Genomic DNA, 18,027 nt, shown 5'->3' on the forward strand with positions numbered 1-18,027 from the left:
CTTTTTACTCTCTCTCTCCTCTCTCTCTCTGTCTCTCTCCTGTCTCTTTTAACGGACACTTCACTCGACGTAGCCGAAGTCAGTATCACAGAGCTTTATCGAACCACATAGCAGGATGATGGTCTAACTTAATGTTTATAGTGTAAGGTTGTTCTTTTTTTTTTTTTTTTGTTTTGTTTTTTTTTTTGATACTTTGTCATTGACGTTACCATATGCTGCATATGTTGTGTGTACCATCACAGCCTTCTGTGTGCAGTGGAGAGCTGGTTGTGCGATGAAGCACGATTCCTCTTAAGGGCTCTGCGCTCTGGTGTTCTAACCTCTAGTGCAGCACATTGTTGTACACATGGACAGGACCCCCCTGGACCGCAGGGCTCCTCTCGCCATGGCGATAACAATATTGTGTGTTTTTTATTCTTACACTGACCGTTATGTGAACTTTAGTCAGGGGCAGGGTGGGGAAATAAAATAAATCAATAGCACGGTCAGTACGTTCACTTGAAGCCGGGTATTTTAAATAAATTTTAGAATAAAATACTGCACCTTTTCCGCTTTGTCCCCTTTCCCCCATGAGTAATTTTCACACTGTACATATCAGTAGCCACTTTTCCCTTTTGGTCTACGATCATGTTTAGTATTGTGATACGAGTTTGTTCTCTCTACCTGTCCGAAATAAAAAGAAATGCAAACACCCTGGCCTTAGTGTGGTGCCACACCTGAAGGACCTGTGATGGAGGCAGGGCTAAACCCTCCTGCTTCTTCATTCATACTTGTGATGTTTAGGCAATACAGTACCGAGGAATCAAGGCTGACTGATTACAGAGCAAAGCCAGCTGGGACTTTGAGATCAGAGAAGAAGAAAAAAAAAAACAAGGAGAAATGGGTCAGGCTGCCATGTGACCAAACTTAAGGGGCCAGAGGGAAGTGTATTAATGCTCTTGACCTCACTCCAAGAACAGCAGGCTGAAGAGATGATGGGAAATCTTTTTTTATTCTCTCTGGTTCTCATAAAAATACTTCACTTTGAACTTTGGTAATTGGCTACATATAATGCACTATAGCTATTGATTTGGAAAATTTATGCGGTCTTTCGTGAACGCATTTTTTTCTTGATCTTCCCTCCACTTGAATCCTGTGCTAAGGCTGTGAGTTTAGTGCGCCCTCCTTTTATAATAATCCCGCAGCCTGCGAAGCAAAAACGAGCCATTCATCTTATTGAGGGACGTCTTCAGCAGCGTGTTTCAGGAGAAGGCACAGAACACGGACCAGAGGAAGAATGCCAGAGTGATGTGCGAAACAGATGTGTCCGCTGGAGCGGGCCTGCTGTAAATGCATTATTCTAATGGGATCGATTCCGCATGTCACTTTGTTAGGATTTACATGTATGAATGATATTTTCCTTTCCTCATGTTCTAAATATTGTACATCGGTACCAGAGAGGTACAGGTAGAGCACCCTGTTAATGGCTGAAACAGAGCATCTGGCTTGTAGACCTCTGACATCCGAGCGTAAATCTCCTCGGGAAATCCAGCCAGGTCGTTCAAGTGTAGTTTCTATAGCTGTGTTACACAGCATTTAAAATCAGTAGTGATGATGCCAGTTTTTCTGCCAGCTCATTTATCTGTGCAAATTTAAAGATGATGTACTTTTCTGTGGTTATTATTGCTGAACTGTAGCTGTTAGACATTTAGACAGACTCACATTAAAGGTAGTTAAAATGTGAATTATCCATTCAGTAAATGCAAAACCAAATTTTGACCAGACGCTTTTATTCTCCACAGTATTGCTCTGACTGATGAAACTTCAGAAAATCCTACAAGTATGAAAATCTATGCAAACATGTTCATTTCTATCAAGATCATTTCATTAATGACAGTTAACAAGCTATACAATTGATTTGTCTCAAGCTGGATTTTAGTTAATGAGCACAATGTCTTCTGTCAGAGAAAAAAAAAATACAAAAATGAACACTTGCACAAAAAAAAAACTTAAAAGCAGTTCAGCATAAGGGTTAGTTCAGCTGCTATTGAAAAAGAAAAAATCTGAAAATGGACGGGGAAGCGCTGCATTTAAGGTCTGTTACATTCAGCACACAGGCTGTCCTTGAAAGTTAGCCCGCAGGTAGCATACCTGTGTCTTCACACAGTTCAGGTAATTGTTGCCAATGCAGGCACTTGTGAGTTGATGCCCCTGGTGCCCTTAATTGCTACACCACAGCGTCCTTTAAGCTCTATCCACAATCACGATGTGTTACGAAGGCAGGAAGTTCTGCTTTACCTTCTAAACCCACCAGGAATGCAGTGGCACACATGCACTGACAGAACTCATGAAATGGGACCAAGCACAATGTGTAACCTGCCCAGATGCAAGAAGCTGTGTCTGTTCTTTACAAATTACTCGTGACGTGTGTCACAATTCAAGCCACAACTGACCTCTCGGCCAGCAGGAAAATTTAGCTGCTGCAAAGTAATTTTGCTTTTACAGTAGAGAAAATGCAAGGTTCCCCTAGCTGCCATTACACTCTGTGCTCATACAGTGCTTGGTTGACAGAAAAGTGCAACATACTGACTGTACAACACTGACAGCCATAATACATGAGTTTCATTTTCAGGGTTTAAACAGCACCAGAATGTGCAAATGGTGAATATAGCATTGGCACAAGGGAATCCATTTTAGCATACTGGTGTGGAAACTGTACAGAATCAAGAAAAGCTGGGTCACGACAATGACCACAAAACTTTACCAGCCAAACATCCATCAGCCAATGTTTTTTTTCTAATTACGATTCTGTGTATATGTTCTTAATGAAAAGAGCCGATGTACATTCAGAAATGTTATCTGAATTGGTAGATTGCAATTTTTAAAGATGACTGGGTGTTATTCAGAAATCTTTAGTGTAACGGGAAACAAACCGCAGAGTAGCCCACTCTCATGATCATAATGGAAAAAAAAAACAGTTCAGTCTTCAGAAATGGCGGGGAGAGCCACCAGTGCCCGTGTATGAGGGGAAAGAGGGTAAACACTGTCAACCACAATCAGGGGACCTCGGGTCCTACATTCAAAACAAATGCTGAGCAGTGCATACCAAACCTTCACCATACTTTACTTCACAGACACCATCAAGATGTAATCAAATTCTCTGACATGCCCGCTGACTTTAAGTTACAAAACGCCCCTTGGCCATTTCACCGCCTATCAACCCCTGCACTGTGCATGTGATCAGAGATGGCAAAGGGTATCAGGAATGAATTTGTGCTTAGCATGTCTTGCCTTTGATCCCCTTTGTTTCTGATCTTTTACCCATCCTGCGCTGGTCATGTGCACATCCAGCAGGTGCTGGGCAGACCAGTGACAGTGTCATACAGATGCCTGCATAGTCTAATGCTCCTGCATGCCTTTATTAATGAATAAGCAAACACAATGATCCAACAGATTTCTGCACAGACCTGATAAAGAGCTTCTCTTTCGAAATGTTGCCCATTCGCTTATTTCTTAATACTGGTATGTAGGAGTCACAGAGTGGGCAGAATTCACTGATCTCTCTGGGAGAGGATGCTGCGTGAGAGAGGGGGCTCTCCTGCTGCTGTCTCTCCTAGCGACAGCTCGGCTGTGGCGATCGCGGCGCGTCCACGTGCGGAAGCCGCGGTGAGGATGACGACGAAGGCGAGAGTGGCTGGAGGCGGGGCGGGGCCGGGCCGGGCAGCTCACAGGCTGACCTCCCGCCGGTCCTTGCTGGGGGAGGGCTTGAGGGACTCCCTGCTGGCTTTGCTGTCTGCGGAGGCCTGGGCGGGAGGGGCCGGGGCGTCTCGGGGGGGCTGGGCCTCGGGGCCGGGCTGCGCCGGCTGCTCCTGCTGCAGGAGGCGCAGCTGCACACGCAGCTCAATGATGGCCTCCTGCTCCTCGTGGATGGCCTGGTTCAGGTGCGTGTTCTTAATCTGCAGGGCGGAGCAGCAACACCGCGTGAGCGCCCCTTTCCGGACCTTAATCTCACCCTCTCTCAATTCATGCTTCTCGCTCTCCTGATTTAGAACTATATCAAAATGTTTTTTTATTTAATGTTGTTCAGGTATTCTTCTATGTTGGGCCATTCCATACACTTGTTCAACAGCAAAATTGACCTTATGTGCTGTTTTTTGTTTCTGTTCATTTGTGAAGCAGACGTATGGATTTGATAGGAAGGGGGTGAGTGACACGATGATAAACGACCTCAGAGAGAAAGGGGCTCGTACACAAACCATACAAGGAAGCGTGTCATTGCCAAGAGGTGAGCAGGAGACAAGCTTTCGCAGGTTCCTGCAGTCGGCCGTTTCAGAGCGGAAATGACCTCGCTCCTGTTTTTACCTGCAGCTCCTCGTTCTGCTTCTGCAGGTCCTCCAGGATGAGCTGCAGCTCCTCCTCATCCTCGCTCTCGCTCTCGCTGTCCGACGAGTACTCCTCCGTCTCGCTGCGCCCTTGCTGCCGGCTGAAGGACACGCACGCACGCACACACGCACACACACACACACACGCGCACACACACACACACACACACACACACACACACACACACACAGCTGAGCGCTGACGGCACAGGCTGCGTTATGTTCCTTCTGATGCAGTCTCTAAATTAAAAGTCTAGGTCAGAGTCTGGGATGGAAGGGGGCCACAGCCGGATCAGACCTGTTCTGTATACAGATACAGCTGTATTGCACTATACCAGCTGACTGTACTCATCATTAATGGCTTCTGAATATTACCACTTCACTTGTCAATTTACCGATCTCGTTATAAAAGCAAAACACTCTTTCAGACTACACTTAGGGTGTGTTAAGTGGCTAAGTACTCAGAGCGAATGGATCACCGAGAGCACTGAGCCTGTAATTTAATTTAATGTAAGCCTAATGTAAAGCTCTGAAAGAGCCATCCTCAACAGTTTGCTAACTTTCACCATTTAAGTGAAAGTATCATTATATTAAGAATCTCCATTTATGAATTATGACCTGTTGTTCAACCCAACCTCTTTCAGGCTCCAGTAACAGCCTGATTGTTAGATCACCTTGCCAAGCCTCTCGCAGTGTGCCGAGGCGTGTGGATATGTGTGTGTGTGTGTGTGTGTCTGTATGTGTATGTGTGTGTGTGTGTGTGTGTGTCTGTATGTGTATGTATGTGTGTGTGTGTGTGTGTGTGTGTGTGTGTGTGTGTGTGTGTGTGTATCTGTATGTGTATGTGTGTGTGTGTGTGTGTGTGTGTGTGTGTGTCTGTATGCGTGTGTGTGTGTGTGTGTGTGCATCTGTATGTGTATATGTGTGTGTGTGTGTGTGTGTGTGTGTGTGTGTGTGTGTGTGTGTGCCCGTGTCTCCCCTGACCTCTGGATGTCGGCGATCTCAGCCCGCAGGCGCTCGATCTCCTCCTCCTCCGTGGCGATCTGCCTGCGCAGCACCTGCTCCAGAGACAGCAGCTCCTCCTGCTCCGTCAGGACCTCGTTCTCCTGCGGGGGACAGGCCGAGCGCACTGCTGCTTCAGCACAGACAACACCACGCCGCACTATGCCGTCCCGAGCGAAGCTCACTTTCACCAAGGATACACAGATTACACTGCATTACTGGCATTTAGCAGGCGCTCTTACCCAGAGCGACTTACATCAGTTACAGTTTTTTACAATGTTATCCATTTACACAGCTGGATATTTACTGTTGTGGGTTAAGTACGGTTAAGGTCAAGTTCCTTGCCGAAGGGTACAGCAGCAGTGCCCCAGCTGGGAATCGAATGGTCCTGCTCCTATGCTACACCGCCTCAGGAACAGGTGGCTTCCTTACCTGGGCCAGGAGGATGTTGATCACCTCCTCTTCATTCTCCGTCATCTCCTCCTTGGACACATCTTCTTTGGAGAGGCTGGCGATTTCCTGCGCAATCTTTGTCTCGCACTCCTACAGCCCCAGACATGTACCATTCTCAGTGTCAGGAATCTTACAATGCTATGTAGATCACAAGTCGCCTCATACGACAACTGAGAACGAGCATTACAGGAACAGTGTAAAGCACTCGTGGAATGTCTGTGATTATATCAGTAGAGTAGAGCGGGGGGAGTGTGACGGGGGGGTCTGTGATTGGTTGACAGCGACAGGGGCGTGTGATGACAGCGCCCTCACCTGGCGCTTGGCCTCACGCAGCTTGCGCTTGAGGGCGGTCAGGATTCGCTGCACCTCCCACAGCCGCTCCTCTTTGGACAGGTCCTTCACCCCGGCCTGCAGGTCCTGGTGCAGGCTGCTCAGCAGGAACTCCTGTCACGCACGTACAAGCGCAACCAACGAGAGATTAGGGCTCCTGTCTCTCCAGCGAGCGAGAATCACAGATGGGAAGGCAGAACAGCTTTCATACGGAGCTGGGCATTTCAAAATATAAATTTCAAAATGGAATAAAACAATTGCCACAGCCAGGTAGCTTTATACATGACAACTCTGATAATTTGAGTTAAAGGCACTGTTTATTGGTTTAACCAATAAAATAATGGGGGGTGGTCTGAATAGTGAACAATATTTTAGATACATTACATAAGCAGTAAAAAACAATTATGTCTAACTCAGTCTGTATTTATGCTTGGGGTGGAACCTCTTCAGCAGTTCAATTACCCTGTTGTCACCTAAATGCACGTGCAAAAATGCACTCGACTTCCACTTTCTGAATGGCTGACAGGACATCAGGAGAGATGCTAGTCAGCCAGCCGGCTGTAGCCCAAGGGAGTTACGAAACATTCTAGGTACAATTCAAACTGCATTTATCTAGAAATATTATTTATGTGGATGACAGCAGGCCATTTTGTTTGGCTAGTTATTACTCATGACAAAAAGACACCAGTTAAGAACGCAACTGGAAATGAAAGCATTTTGACAGCAGTGGTTTTACATTTTGACCATTCAAAGCACTGTTTTAGAATACTGTACTAGAAATATGAACAGCTCACTGGCATGTGATACTATTGAGTGGTCAACAGCTGGGGGCAGTATAGAATTTTAAGACAGCCTTGTTGTGTATGGGTGAGACTTCCACACTACAGCCAAAACATACACGACAGCTGGTGGGAACTGAGAGCTGATAGTATGCATCTTCACAGTAGCTCTCACTGAGTGGGACAGGCCGGAGTGGTTGCACTGGCACATTTGGGCACTTGTGTCAGAGAGGGGCCAGCAGTGGACAGGAAGAAACGCACCCACCTGTCTGCGGATTTCTTCCTTGATGCTCTCCGGGGTGTCGGGCAGCTGGGGCATGGTTGCCATGTTGGACCAGCGCAGAGGCTGCACCACGGGCTTCAGAGTGACGTCTCCAAAGAGCTCCCGCACGTGGGTGAAGAAGACGTACAGAACACGGTTCCCTATCTGCAGGATGGGCAGAGACACACACACACACAAACACACACACAAACACATCCGGGAAGGGTCAGGCTCAGAGTGTGTGCTACGTAACACTATAAGCCTTAATCATCAAGAATCAACAGTAATTTAAACAAGGTCATTAACAAAGAATAAATACCCCCTGTTACAGTGAATGCTTTCTTGTAGCACCACAACGGCAAAACTGACATTCTGAAAGCGTAATGTTTAACTTCTGTTCACTAACAGCTTAAAAAGCTGATGAAAAAATGAAGTGGCCGCTGAGCCAGGACAAAGAGAGATGCCACAGAGAACAAAGACAGTCAAAGAGCTACTGTGGAGTACAATGATGCTCACACAATTTCATCAGTTTGAGGAAGTGTGGTGCAAAGGCTGTGCTGTTAAGTTTGTGGTGTAAATTACAGAAGAGGAAATGGGGAAGTCCACAAACACTAAGGTGGTTCCGCGGGACTACAGACCGGTCAGAGCGCTGAGAGAGCCACTCCATTTACATCCTGTCATTTAGCAGAGCGCTTATCCACGGTGTCTTACAAAGGAAGAGAACAAGGCGCGTCTAAAATGCATACGAGACACAACTGACCACACTGAATACTGTGTCAGTCCCACACGAAGGCCAGAAAAGACAAAGGACGCGGCCTGGGATGGACTACGGACCAGACTGTGTCCTTAAGAACGTTCGGACCCATGTCCGAGGTTTGACAGGGTCTGGAGCAGACTATGTTATCTGCACTCGATTTGGAAAATGCAAAGTTTTAAATAAATGTGTGGACACAGATTAAAGTAAATCACTCGGAACAGGATTACAGTAATAAGGCACATTAGAGATAACAGAAATTTACATGAGGTCTTAGTAGTTCCCTGCAGTTACGCTCTCGGTTAAAAGAAAATGACTACCCCATTAACAGGAGCGCAGTTCTGGATCCGTACCATGAGTTTATAGGTCTGGTGCTGCTGGTCCAGATAAATTAGGTTACAGTGCACCTGCTGTCTCCCTGTGGGACTCCCTGCCTCCACAGAACTGGAGCAAGTTTCCAGCAATGACACATCTGAACACATAACCTTCAATCAAACTTATAAAAGACACGCTCATAACTATGAAACTATCTAAAGTTAATCAGCATTATTTTTGTGCCACAAAACTAAACACAAACTAAAACACGCCGCTTGTGTAAAGGTTAAAAACACTTGTGAAATACCTCTCAAATGAGCCAAACTTCCCCATGGCTCCAGGCTACGTGTAATTTTTGCTTCCTGTCATTATCACGGTCAGAGTGCGCCAACCAGTTTTGCCCAGGGTGTCCTGAGCCCCAGCTGAAATATCACACACCAGACACACAGACTTTGCCATGAAGACCTCTATATCTCATAGCTCGATCTCCTCGAGGAAGGAAGCGCTATCTTCTGTCCCCCCCCCCCCCCCCCCCCCCCACCCCGGGGTCTGACCTGCACGGTGGGGTTGAGGACGATGGAGATGTTCTGGATGTTCATCTTGGTGTCGGCCTCGCGGCTGATGACGTGGTGCATGTGGGTGACGAGCCAGGCCAGGAGCAGGCGGCTGTGGGGCGGCAGCTCGGCCAGCAGCCGCTGGAACTCCTGCAGCCTGTCGGCCTCGGCGGGGCGGCCGCAGGCGTCCTCGAAGCGCGCCGCCGCGTCGCGGCTCAGCAGCGTCTCGGGCAGCTCCCGCAGGTACTGCTTCAGCAGGCTGGCCACCGCGTGCGGGTCGTAGTCCTCCAGGCACGGGCTCTCCTCGCGGTCGTACGCCGCCCTCAGCTCGTCCACCTTGGACTTCATCCCTGCGTGAGGGGTGCGGGGGAGAGAGAGCGGGAGTGGGAGGTCGGTGAGACCCACAGCCGTGCTGTAATCAAACGGGACGCGTCCCAGAGGGCCGCTATTTCGGGCTGAAGCCAAAAGGCCAGAGTGGGCTGGTGGGAACGGGACGGGAACAGGACGGGGGCGGGAGGGGGGGAGCAGCTTACCCGACACCCGATAGATTCCCTCGCACTTCATGCCGTGGTTCTCGATGTAGTCCACGCACTCGCGGAAGACGGCGGGCAGCTGGATGCCGTCACAGAGCGCCGTCCTCCGCACGGCCTCGGCCAGCGGCGCGCCGAAGACGGGCCGCAGCGGGGGCGTCTCGGCGGCGGCTGTGGCGGTGGCGGTGGCGGCAGCGGGTGGCAGTTCCGGCTCCGCGCTCGGCTTCTTCTTCTTCTTCTTCTCCTTCCACTGCTTGACCACGTCGGCCGCCGTCAGGTCCTTGGACTTCTTCTCCTTGCCCTTCTCCTCCCGCGGCTTCTCCTTCGCCTTGAAGTCCTTCTCCTTCTTCTTGGAGAAGCTAGGCTTCTTGAAGACGTGGATGCCCTTGGAGCGCTTCATCTTGGACGGGCTCTCCGCCTCGTCGGCCGAGCTGTCCTCCTGGAAGGCGGCGTAGCCCTCGGCTGGGTGGGAGACAAAGCACGCCCGAAAAGCGGGTGGACAGGATTAGACAGCACGTCCCTTCTCCTCTCTGCCTCGCTATGGCGTGCCGGATCCAGAGAGGCAGAGAGGGAGAGAGAGAGAGAGAGAGAGAGAGAGAGAGAGAGAGAGAGGGAGAGAGGAGAGAAGAGAAGAAACTGAAAAGAGGTCAGTCTTCAATTAAAGCGCTATCCCCCAATGCAGTTCGCCCATCGGTTAACTAACCGGAAACACAAAGATAATTAGCCCGCGTTCCTGCTCTCCCGACGCTAAAAGCAAATTAGCACAAAAGAGTTTCGCAACAGGGCTGGCACAGTAGCGAAACATCACCTGATTCCTAGCGCACAACTTCACCCACATGCTGGAATGGGCATAAGTGAAGAGTTAAAATAGAAAAACTGGATGAAAATACTGAAGCAAATAAACCTGTTACTCTGTGATGTCTTACCATGAGAGCGGAGCTGAAATCAAGGCAGGTTACTGACCCAATAACAATTAATATTAGGCAGTGCTCGGAGTGCTGACTCTTCAGCAGTAGTGCTCTAACTGATATTTTTCCCAAAGGTTTACAATGGGGGAGGAGCATGGATAGCCAGTCAGGCAAGAACGCCTGGAATAGCTGACATTGTTGAAGCAACTGTACCAAGATTACTCAAGTGAGGCACGGGTCACAGATCAACCAGGTTAATACTTTCTGCCGGCCTTTCCCGCTTGCATTTAAACAATCTTGACTGTAACTTTTCAGCATTTTAATCAAGCGAGGATTTTTTTGCTTCAGATTTTTTCAACTAACGGGCATCGTGCCACAAATAGTCTCCCATAAGCCTTTCTTTCAGTTCAAAGCAACTGTGAAATTGACCTTGTAAGTAGTATCAAAATTCCCCGGAAATTTGGACAGGTAAACAGAAGCAATTAGAGCGAGTGCTGGCGTAAACGGGGGAAGCGTGAGCAGGGAGGCGCGTCGCTTACTTCGCTTCTCCTTCTTCTTGAACTTGTTCTTCTTCTTGCCGTGCTCCTTGTCGTCGTCGGAGGCGGCGTCGGGGGGCTCGTGGTGGCCGTCGTGGGGTGGCGAGGGCTCGCCCCCGCGGTACAGGCCCGGGAATTTGGCGGGGCTGACCTCCTCGGAGCTGGGCGTCCGGGCCATGCCGCCCGGGTGCTCCGCCCGCCGCTGCTCGCCGGGACTGTTGCTGGGGGGCAGGAAGCACTCGGTCATGGTGCCCACGCCCTGCGCTCCTCTCTCCCGATGCACGTCACCGTTCCGTCCCACCTGCAGGTGCCAGCCCCCCCACCCCTTACAATTACAGTGACCTGCGTCTGCTTAGCCACCATCACCTTCACCTTCAAATAAGTACACATATGGGAGGGTATGTGGGCATAACTACATATCGTATTGTCATGACTACAACTGGCTACATGAGAAAGCCAGTTAACAAAGCTGTTGAACCCGGACTATGGAGCAGCAATACACGATACAAGAACACTACATTAAAAACACACTAAAAAATACTACATTCTAAGGCTGGGAATTTCTGTTTGCATCCCAACACAACAGCAACAAACCTGCTGTCAAACTAGACTAGATTTACCAGGTCAACTCCCTCTGGATTCACTAAGCCATGCAAGGATACCTCTCAAAAAAGATCTTAAATCTAGTAGGACTACCTAGTTAAACAATGGTTAAATAAAATATTGCAACAAATCAAAACCTAAAGATCCACGTAACTTTTTTGTTTGCTTTTTTATTTATTATTATTTGTTTGCTTTGGAATATTACAAGATTGCTTGTAATATTAATTAAACCTTTAGGGGAAGGGGAAAAAAATAAGGCACTAACAGGCTATACTGGCATAAAATAACTTGCGATGACTCAACATAATCCTAAGAACTACAGCATTACACATTCAACAGAAACAAATAACTCATATCCTACGGGGTGCATACAGGCAGGCACCCGCATAAAACGCAGTCATCTGAAGCGCAATAGGGGAAGGACAACACTCTTGCATTACCAGTTTTCTGCATTAGCAGTATGTGTCACACACACACACACACACACACACACTGACCTGCCTTTGTCTAGTGTTCAGTGTTTTTCATTTCCCTCTCCAGCAGAGAGGTGTCCATTTCTTATTTCCATTGTGAATGTATAGATCTTTACAACGTAGCCAAATGTGCCATAAGATCAAACACCAACAATCTGTATTATGATCGATATATGATCGATATACTGATCAAAATATTAATTCCTTGTTCTGGTGTTGCCAACAAGGTGAACTGTGTCCGCAGCAAAGACTAGTGACCTCTGTGCAATATCCTGCCAGCAGGTGGGGTGATATCTCCACTCTGTTTTCCTCCTTCTGGTATTTTGCACACATCCAAAATCCCTCCCAGGGAAATGTGGCAAATGGTGTCATTCAGGAATCAAACTAAAAATGCTCTCATGTCTTTAGAATAGCAGTGCCTTAAACATCCACAGAAAGTTCATAAGATGTTGCACTTTGTTCAAAGACCTTCACTACAATATCACCTTCTCTGTACAGACTGACTACAGCACACAACTCTGGGACCCACAGGATCACAGAACACTGATCTCAGCGCACTGCCACAGGGTAGTGTGAATATCAGAATGTGTCCTCTTTTGAGCATCGTATAAATTTGGGTAAATTATGCTTTTGACATGACAAAACACAGGTGCTTGGCTGATCTACAGGTAGGCTTCCCTGAACAGGTCCATTCTTAACCATCTGAATACCTATACCTCTTTAACGATGGCTATAGTATGGCTTAACAGTCTAATTTGTGACAATGATATGTCTGCATGGTGTCACAAATGCTGTGCAAATTTACAAATAACAAAGACTGAACATACACAGAAAAGCATGCATCTCTTCAAATCATCAAACTAGTAAAAAAATAAAAATAAATTAAAAAAAGCTCCTTCATAGCAGGGCGTACTTCGCGAAGGTCGTGAAACTATTTCACTTCAAATTTCACAGCCTTCCACAAACTTTTCATTCTTGGTTTCGGGTTGAGTAAATATGCTAAAAAGCTAAATATGTTAGCTTTGTTTCTGCTAAAATGCTCCACCTTCTGCGGAGGCGCAGTTAGGTGTCCCCGCTTCCATTCCGTCAGCTGCTGAACTAACATGCTGTTTGACATGCTTTGACATAACAGATCCCAAATTTCCGTTTGCGCCTCGGCAGCGGAAAGGGACAATGTGTTTCAGATCCTCCGCTATATCCGGCTGTAGCATGCAATATTTTCTGCCCAGTCTCTCTGATTCGTAGTTATCCAACACCAGATAACGTTAGCCGATTTTGGACGGCCAGTTACGATCTCTTCGAGTCTTGACAACAATTTCACCGGTTAATAAGCTAAATCCTAAATTACCTTCAAGAATGTTCCAAAAGACCAAGTCAGCGACACAGGAAACGTCACTTTCATTCATATTTTGCAGGTTGTAAAGGCAGAAGATCCTGCTAGTTACCAAACTTGCACAGCGAGTAAGCTTTTCATTAATAAGATACGCTCGCCAGATAGCTGTCTAAATTCAAGGGCGCTCTGCAACAAGTTGAAATATGCGACACTGTTAGTAAACGCTTGTTGTTGCAGCTAATGTTAAGTAGTCTAATTTTAAGTAATTAGCATGTATTTAGTACTGTATTTATCTATGACGCCCAACTATAAACCAAAACAGAATTGCGATCACCAGTTTCCTCTTTTTAACTCACCCACTAGCTCCTTGGCTAACTTGTCAGTCCATAGCTAGATAGCTAGCTAACGTTAGCCACTGCCTTAGCAAAGGAGATAGTTGGCTAGCTGGCTAACCAGCTAGATGTCAGTGAACTGTTTTTACGAAATGAAAGTAAGTTCAACGACAACCAGAATTAAAGTGCAGAAATCAAAAAACAATTACTACTGGGCCAGGTATTATTAATGTGTCAAGTATTACAATACACAACAAAGTATTCGTCACACAAATTTAAAAACTAACCTTGAACGGTGCATTCAAACAAGCGGCTTCCTGCTCACTGTTTACGTATGAGACAGTAAAACTAAGCATGCGCATTAGCCTCTCATACCTTTTTGGGATATGAAGTTTTTTTTTAATCGAAAAAGTCAATTGCAGTGAGTAATAAAGCTTTAGAATATAAACGTTATCCATCTTTCCATTCAACTCATGCGAGAATTATATTCGATTTTATACTTGATTAAATATGTAGCATGTATTCATTTTATATTACACTTAATCGAGATTAAAATATTTACTTCATTCTAAAATCGATTTATTGGCTTGCCAGCTTACTCGGGTACCTTTTAGTGTCTGAAAGTGGACAAGAATACCAGGTTGAGGCAATGCATGACACAAGCTCTTGTCGTTGGCATCAAAGGTGAAGTGCAGTCCCACAGTATGTTTAAATACAGCTAGTTTTATAAGAACATAGGCAGACATTAACAGTCCCTGAGGAAGAAACATGTCTTTGGATGCCACATCAGACATGGGTGGGCTACACTGGGTGCTTTCGTCATTTTCGTCATGTATCCATTCCTTGCACACACCCCAAAAGCAGCCATAGCATTGTAGTGGATCTGCCTACTTCTCAGTGCCAGGATACAAGTCATGTGACTATCCCCTCACTCTAAGGAAAGAGAATGGCTTCTTTGTGAGACTTTGGCGCTACCCAAAGAAAGGCTACACAGAAACACTTTTGTGTCTTCCAGCTGTGTCGTCCATGGTGGCTGAACAGAGCCAGTCAACTATCTGCACCTCGCCACAGTCGCTGCCACTCCAGCAGGGTGTAATTTTATAGCAATATGGACAGCCTGCTTCACTCTCTTCCCCTCTCTCACAACAAAAGAGGGACACACACATTGGCCTGTGCTAGGACACCTGTGAGCCAGGTACAAACAAGCAGGGCTTTGTTTCCCCAGGAAGCAACCTTGTCAGTGACCATGTCCTTTTCAGTACACGTGCATGCTTTACGCCAGTTCCTGAAAAAAAAAACTGACAATGGGACTGACTGAAACACTTTGAGACTACGCCTTTTTATAACACCAGGTGGCACACTTTTTCCTCCGTCTTTGGCACGACTGCACTGCATCCCTGAGCGTCCTTTGGCTGCATTTGCCAGCACATAGTACAGAACCAGAGTAATTTTCACATTCCTGCTGTCCATTTTCTGTCTCACATGCCTGGCTCTTGCTGCTTTGTCAGAGGCAAACAGCAAACATAATCTGTTTTAGTAGTCTTAAATAAAGGGATCACCAACTACTATTCTAAAACTGGCTTAGAGTTCTGAGGGTGTTACACAACTGTAACAGTCAGCGAGTGCAAGGTTGTAAGAACTAAACTATAATAAGGGAATGCCTGGGTTGATGCAAACTATGGTGGACTATGGGGAGCACAGTTACATACATTTCCTCTCAGTGACACAGAAAGTGATTCTGCCAGGGCTTTAGCATCTGTTCTGCTCTAAGAACTGCTCCATGTCCCATGGTGTATTGCTTTCATGCTGCCCCCATTGTTCCGACAGCCTCCATTCATAAACAAATCCAAATGTGCTTCAAGTGACTGACATTTAATATGCATTGCTAAGGCATGAAGTATGGGAAACAAACACACAGGACTCCAGGCAATAACAGCAAAATTTTGATCTGGCAATAGAAAGTTCCAGCTCTATGGCAAAGAACAGACTTGCCTTTGGATTATGGCTGCAGTTTTTTTTTTACTCACAGAGTTAGGCAGAACCCAGCTTTGACTAATTATGACCCTTAATAAGATCCTCCATTTAAGGTTGCTGTTGAACATGCCAGATGCATTTTTGTGTGGTGGTGTAGTAAATGGCAAACATGAGGTCACTTACCAGAGTAACTCAATCAGATGACTCAAGGTATCATTTCAAACCAATTATGAAAATCTGGACTGTATTAAGCAACTTCTATATAATTACAACCCAATTAAGATGAAATATAAAGTAAAAGAATAACCCTAGATAAAAAAAAAAAGTTTGAACAAATTTGCATTATACAACAATTTTTGAGGCTCCTCAGACAGTCACCAAAATCTTTTATTTGGCAAACCATGTATGAACAATTAAAAAATGGACTGGCTATGTAAGAGTAGATTTCTGAAGAAAAACACTATCCATATACATCTCTGGTGGAAACCTATAAAAATACCTAAAATATACAGTAATACACAAAAAATATAAAACAATTTGGTGAGGGCAAATACTTTACATTGCAATATTGAAGCACGCTATGCATGTCAACAATGGTCCATCTGTCTCGGCAACACCCACTGTCCGCTTCTCCAGAGTCAGATCACAGCATCCCCTAGTGCGGCCCATTGTATGGCGCTCTCCAGGAGAACCAGTCCGAGTGCCTCAGAAGAGGCAGTTCATGCACTTGACAGCCTTGCTGCCGTAGTCCAGGCATTCGGGCCCGATGCACTCGCAGCAGGCGTTGTGGAACCAGCGATACTTGGAGCCACCCATAGACTCACAGTACAGCTTGCACTGGCGGATTGATACGCAGTCGTCAAAGTACACCACTGTGCAGAGGTTATCTAGGAGAGGGAAAAGAAGGGTGAACAACGATCAGTGACCCCAGGGGACTCATCAACAAGGCATACCTCTTTCACTCAACATCAGAAATTTCAACTAAAATAAAAACTGGCTGAAGACGTGGTTACATTTGATGTGAAGCGTTACCCTTTACTGACAAATTTCCACTTGGTTCCCACAGACTGGAATGGTGAGGCTTCCACCATATAGTTTACATTTAACGTGGCAGGGTATACAAATACAGAAAAGAGAGGCCTGGGTTGGAGAATTGCTGCCCAGAGACCCATTTCAGAGCTGCAACTGACCAGTTCAGTTCGTAATGGATGGCTTTTTCCATTTCCTTATGTACAGAGCTCAACTACCCCAAGAGCAATTCAACAACTTGTTCTCAACTTCTTGCCGGAATAGAAAAACAAACATCTCACCATTCACTTAACTTATGAAAAACCACCCCAGATATTTTAAATATGGCTTGACAAGATACACAAAACAATTTGACTAATAGCTGATTTCCATTTACAGCCAACACAAACAAGAGCCGAGAAGTGCATTTCAAAGGAAGAACAAAGCTGGTTATGGGTAGAACAGAAGTAAAGCAGGAAGGCTGCAAAATTCCAGAATAAATGAAGCGAAGCGTAAACAAGTAAGAGTAAGGTCTGTGTTTGAGCGCAAGAGTGTATGTGAGAAAGAGAGAGGGGGGGGGGGAGGCATGCACTGAGGCAAGAGTAGAATTGGGAGAGCCATCTCTGCTGGAGAGCTCTTTAATGAGTGTCCCCTTCTGCAGGAAAGCACAGGGAGGGTCAAGGGTTCAGCTCCAATATGAAAGGAAGAGAGGAAGCAAATCTGGCTCCAAATCAATTAGGATCATTTTACCAGCACCGAGCCCAACCGGAGTGCGACCCGGCATGTACACTTTGTGAGCTGCTTTGTGTGTCCGCATGAATGATCTACAGGGAACTAATAGGCTTTTCAGAACAGAGGCCAAAGTGGTTTACAGGCATGTCAGGAGGTTCTCACAGGCACACTAAAAGAGGTGTTTTGAGCTCTTCCATCCTCTTTTTACTGTTGAAACAACAGAACTGGATTTAGTGCTGAAGTGTCAGGGATGAGATGTTTCCCCTGATTAATGTTTTCCCAGGCGAGTACACCTCTGTCCCGGAGGTGAAGTTTGTCCCGGATGTGAGGGGCCCCACTGTTCTTCTTAGTTCCCCACCACCTGTCCTGTAACTCCAGCAGCCTTATTAGGCTGGGGCTATATTAAAACCCCCAAACACCTGCACAAAATCAAGTCTACACCTAAAGATGTCAGATTGCTCCAGGTTCAACTACGGATTTCTCTGCAGCTTAATCATCTTAAGAATTTTGTGTAAATTTATTGTTAATTGGAATTAACTGTGTTGTTTAATTTTTCCCTGTTTCCTCCTTATACAAGGGTTATAAGTTATAAAGTTATAACCAAACTATTGTAACAAAACTATTGTAAAGAACAGGAAAGGTCAAGGCACTGAACATATTTTCAGTAAATGTAGTAGTGATCCTTGCTATGCCATTAGATTTTCCAAAAACCACAGCTCCTTTGGTTGTAAAACATACCAATTAACAACCGCAAGTTCCAAATCTCATAATCCTTAACTTTGTATGTG

At 46.1% G+C, this 18,027-nt stretch overlaps 2 protein-coding genes across 3 annotated transcripts in view; both read right to left on the reverse strand.

Annotated features, from left to right (window-relative positions):
* Positions 1 to 1,764: 1,764 nt before the first annotated feature.
* LOC118795760 (ralA-binding protein 1-like) lies at positions 1,765 to 13,852 on the reverse strand. Of its 2 annotated transcripts, XM_036554479.1 has the most exons (10): positions 13,813 to 13,852; positions 10,788 to 11,085; positions 9,344 to 9,802; positions 8,811 to 9,160; positions 7,191 to 7,352; positions 6,129 to 6,260; positions 5,796 to 5,906; positions 5,346 to 5,467; positions 4,342 to 4,462; positions 1,765 to 3,935 (listed from the first exon to the last, which is right to left on the reverse strand). In XM_036554479.1, the coding sequence occupies exons 2-10, from the start codon at positions 11,029 to 11,031 to the stop codon at positions 3,705 to 3,707; spliced, it is 1,932 nt and encodes a 643-aa protein (XP_036410372.1). In that variant the 5' UTR covers positions 11,032 to 11,085; positions 13,813 to 13,852; the 3' UTR covers positions 1,765 to 3,704. The 2 variants fall into 2 exon arrangements, with proteins under 2 accessions (XP_036410372.1, XP_036410379.1); XM_036554486.1 differs by lacking the exons at positions 10,788 to 11,085; positions 13,813 to 13,852 and adding an exon at positions 10,267 to 10,357.
* Positions 13,853 to 15,927: 2,075 nt separating this feature from the next.
* The window catches only part of LOC118795788 (twisted gastrulation protein homolog 1-A-like), a 13,452-nt gene continuing 11,352 nt past the window's right edge, over positions 15,928 to 18,027 (reverse strand). The window contains exon 5 of the mRNA XM_036554523.1: positions 15,928 to 16,386. Coding sequence (XP_036410416.1) covers positions 16,205 to 16,386 — 182 coding nt within the window. The 3' untranslated portion in view covers positions 15,928 to 16,204. The remainder of the gene's footprint in view (positions 16,387 to 18,027) is intronic.

This window comes from Megalops cyprinoides, chromosome 2 (assembly GCF_013368585.1).
Source record: "Megalops cyprinoides isolate fMegCyp1 chromosome 2, fMegCyp1.pri, whole genome shotgun sequence".
NCBI lineage: Eukaryota > Metazoa > Chordata > Actinopteri > Elopiformes > Megalopidae > Megalops > Megalops cyprinoides.

Excerpts from the sequence above, each read along its gene's own strand:
- LOC118795760 (XM_036554479.1), bottom strand. The coding sequence starts at position 11,031 with ATGACCGAGTGCTTCCTGCCCCCCAGCAACAGTCCCGGCGAGCAGCGG. Across the intron at positions 7,353-8,810 it reads TCCTCAACCCCACCGTGCAG|ATAGGGAACCGTGTTCTGTA; the intron begins GTCAGACCCCGG and ends CCCATCCTGCAG. Across the intron at positions 4,463-5,345 it reads GAGATCGCCGACATCCAGAG|CCGGCAGCAAGGGCGCAGCG; the intron begins GTCAGGGGAGAC and ends CGTGTCCTTCAG.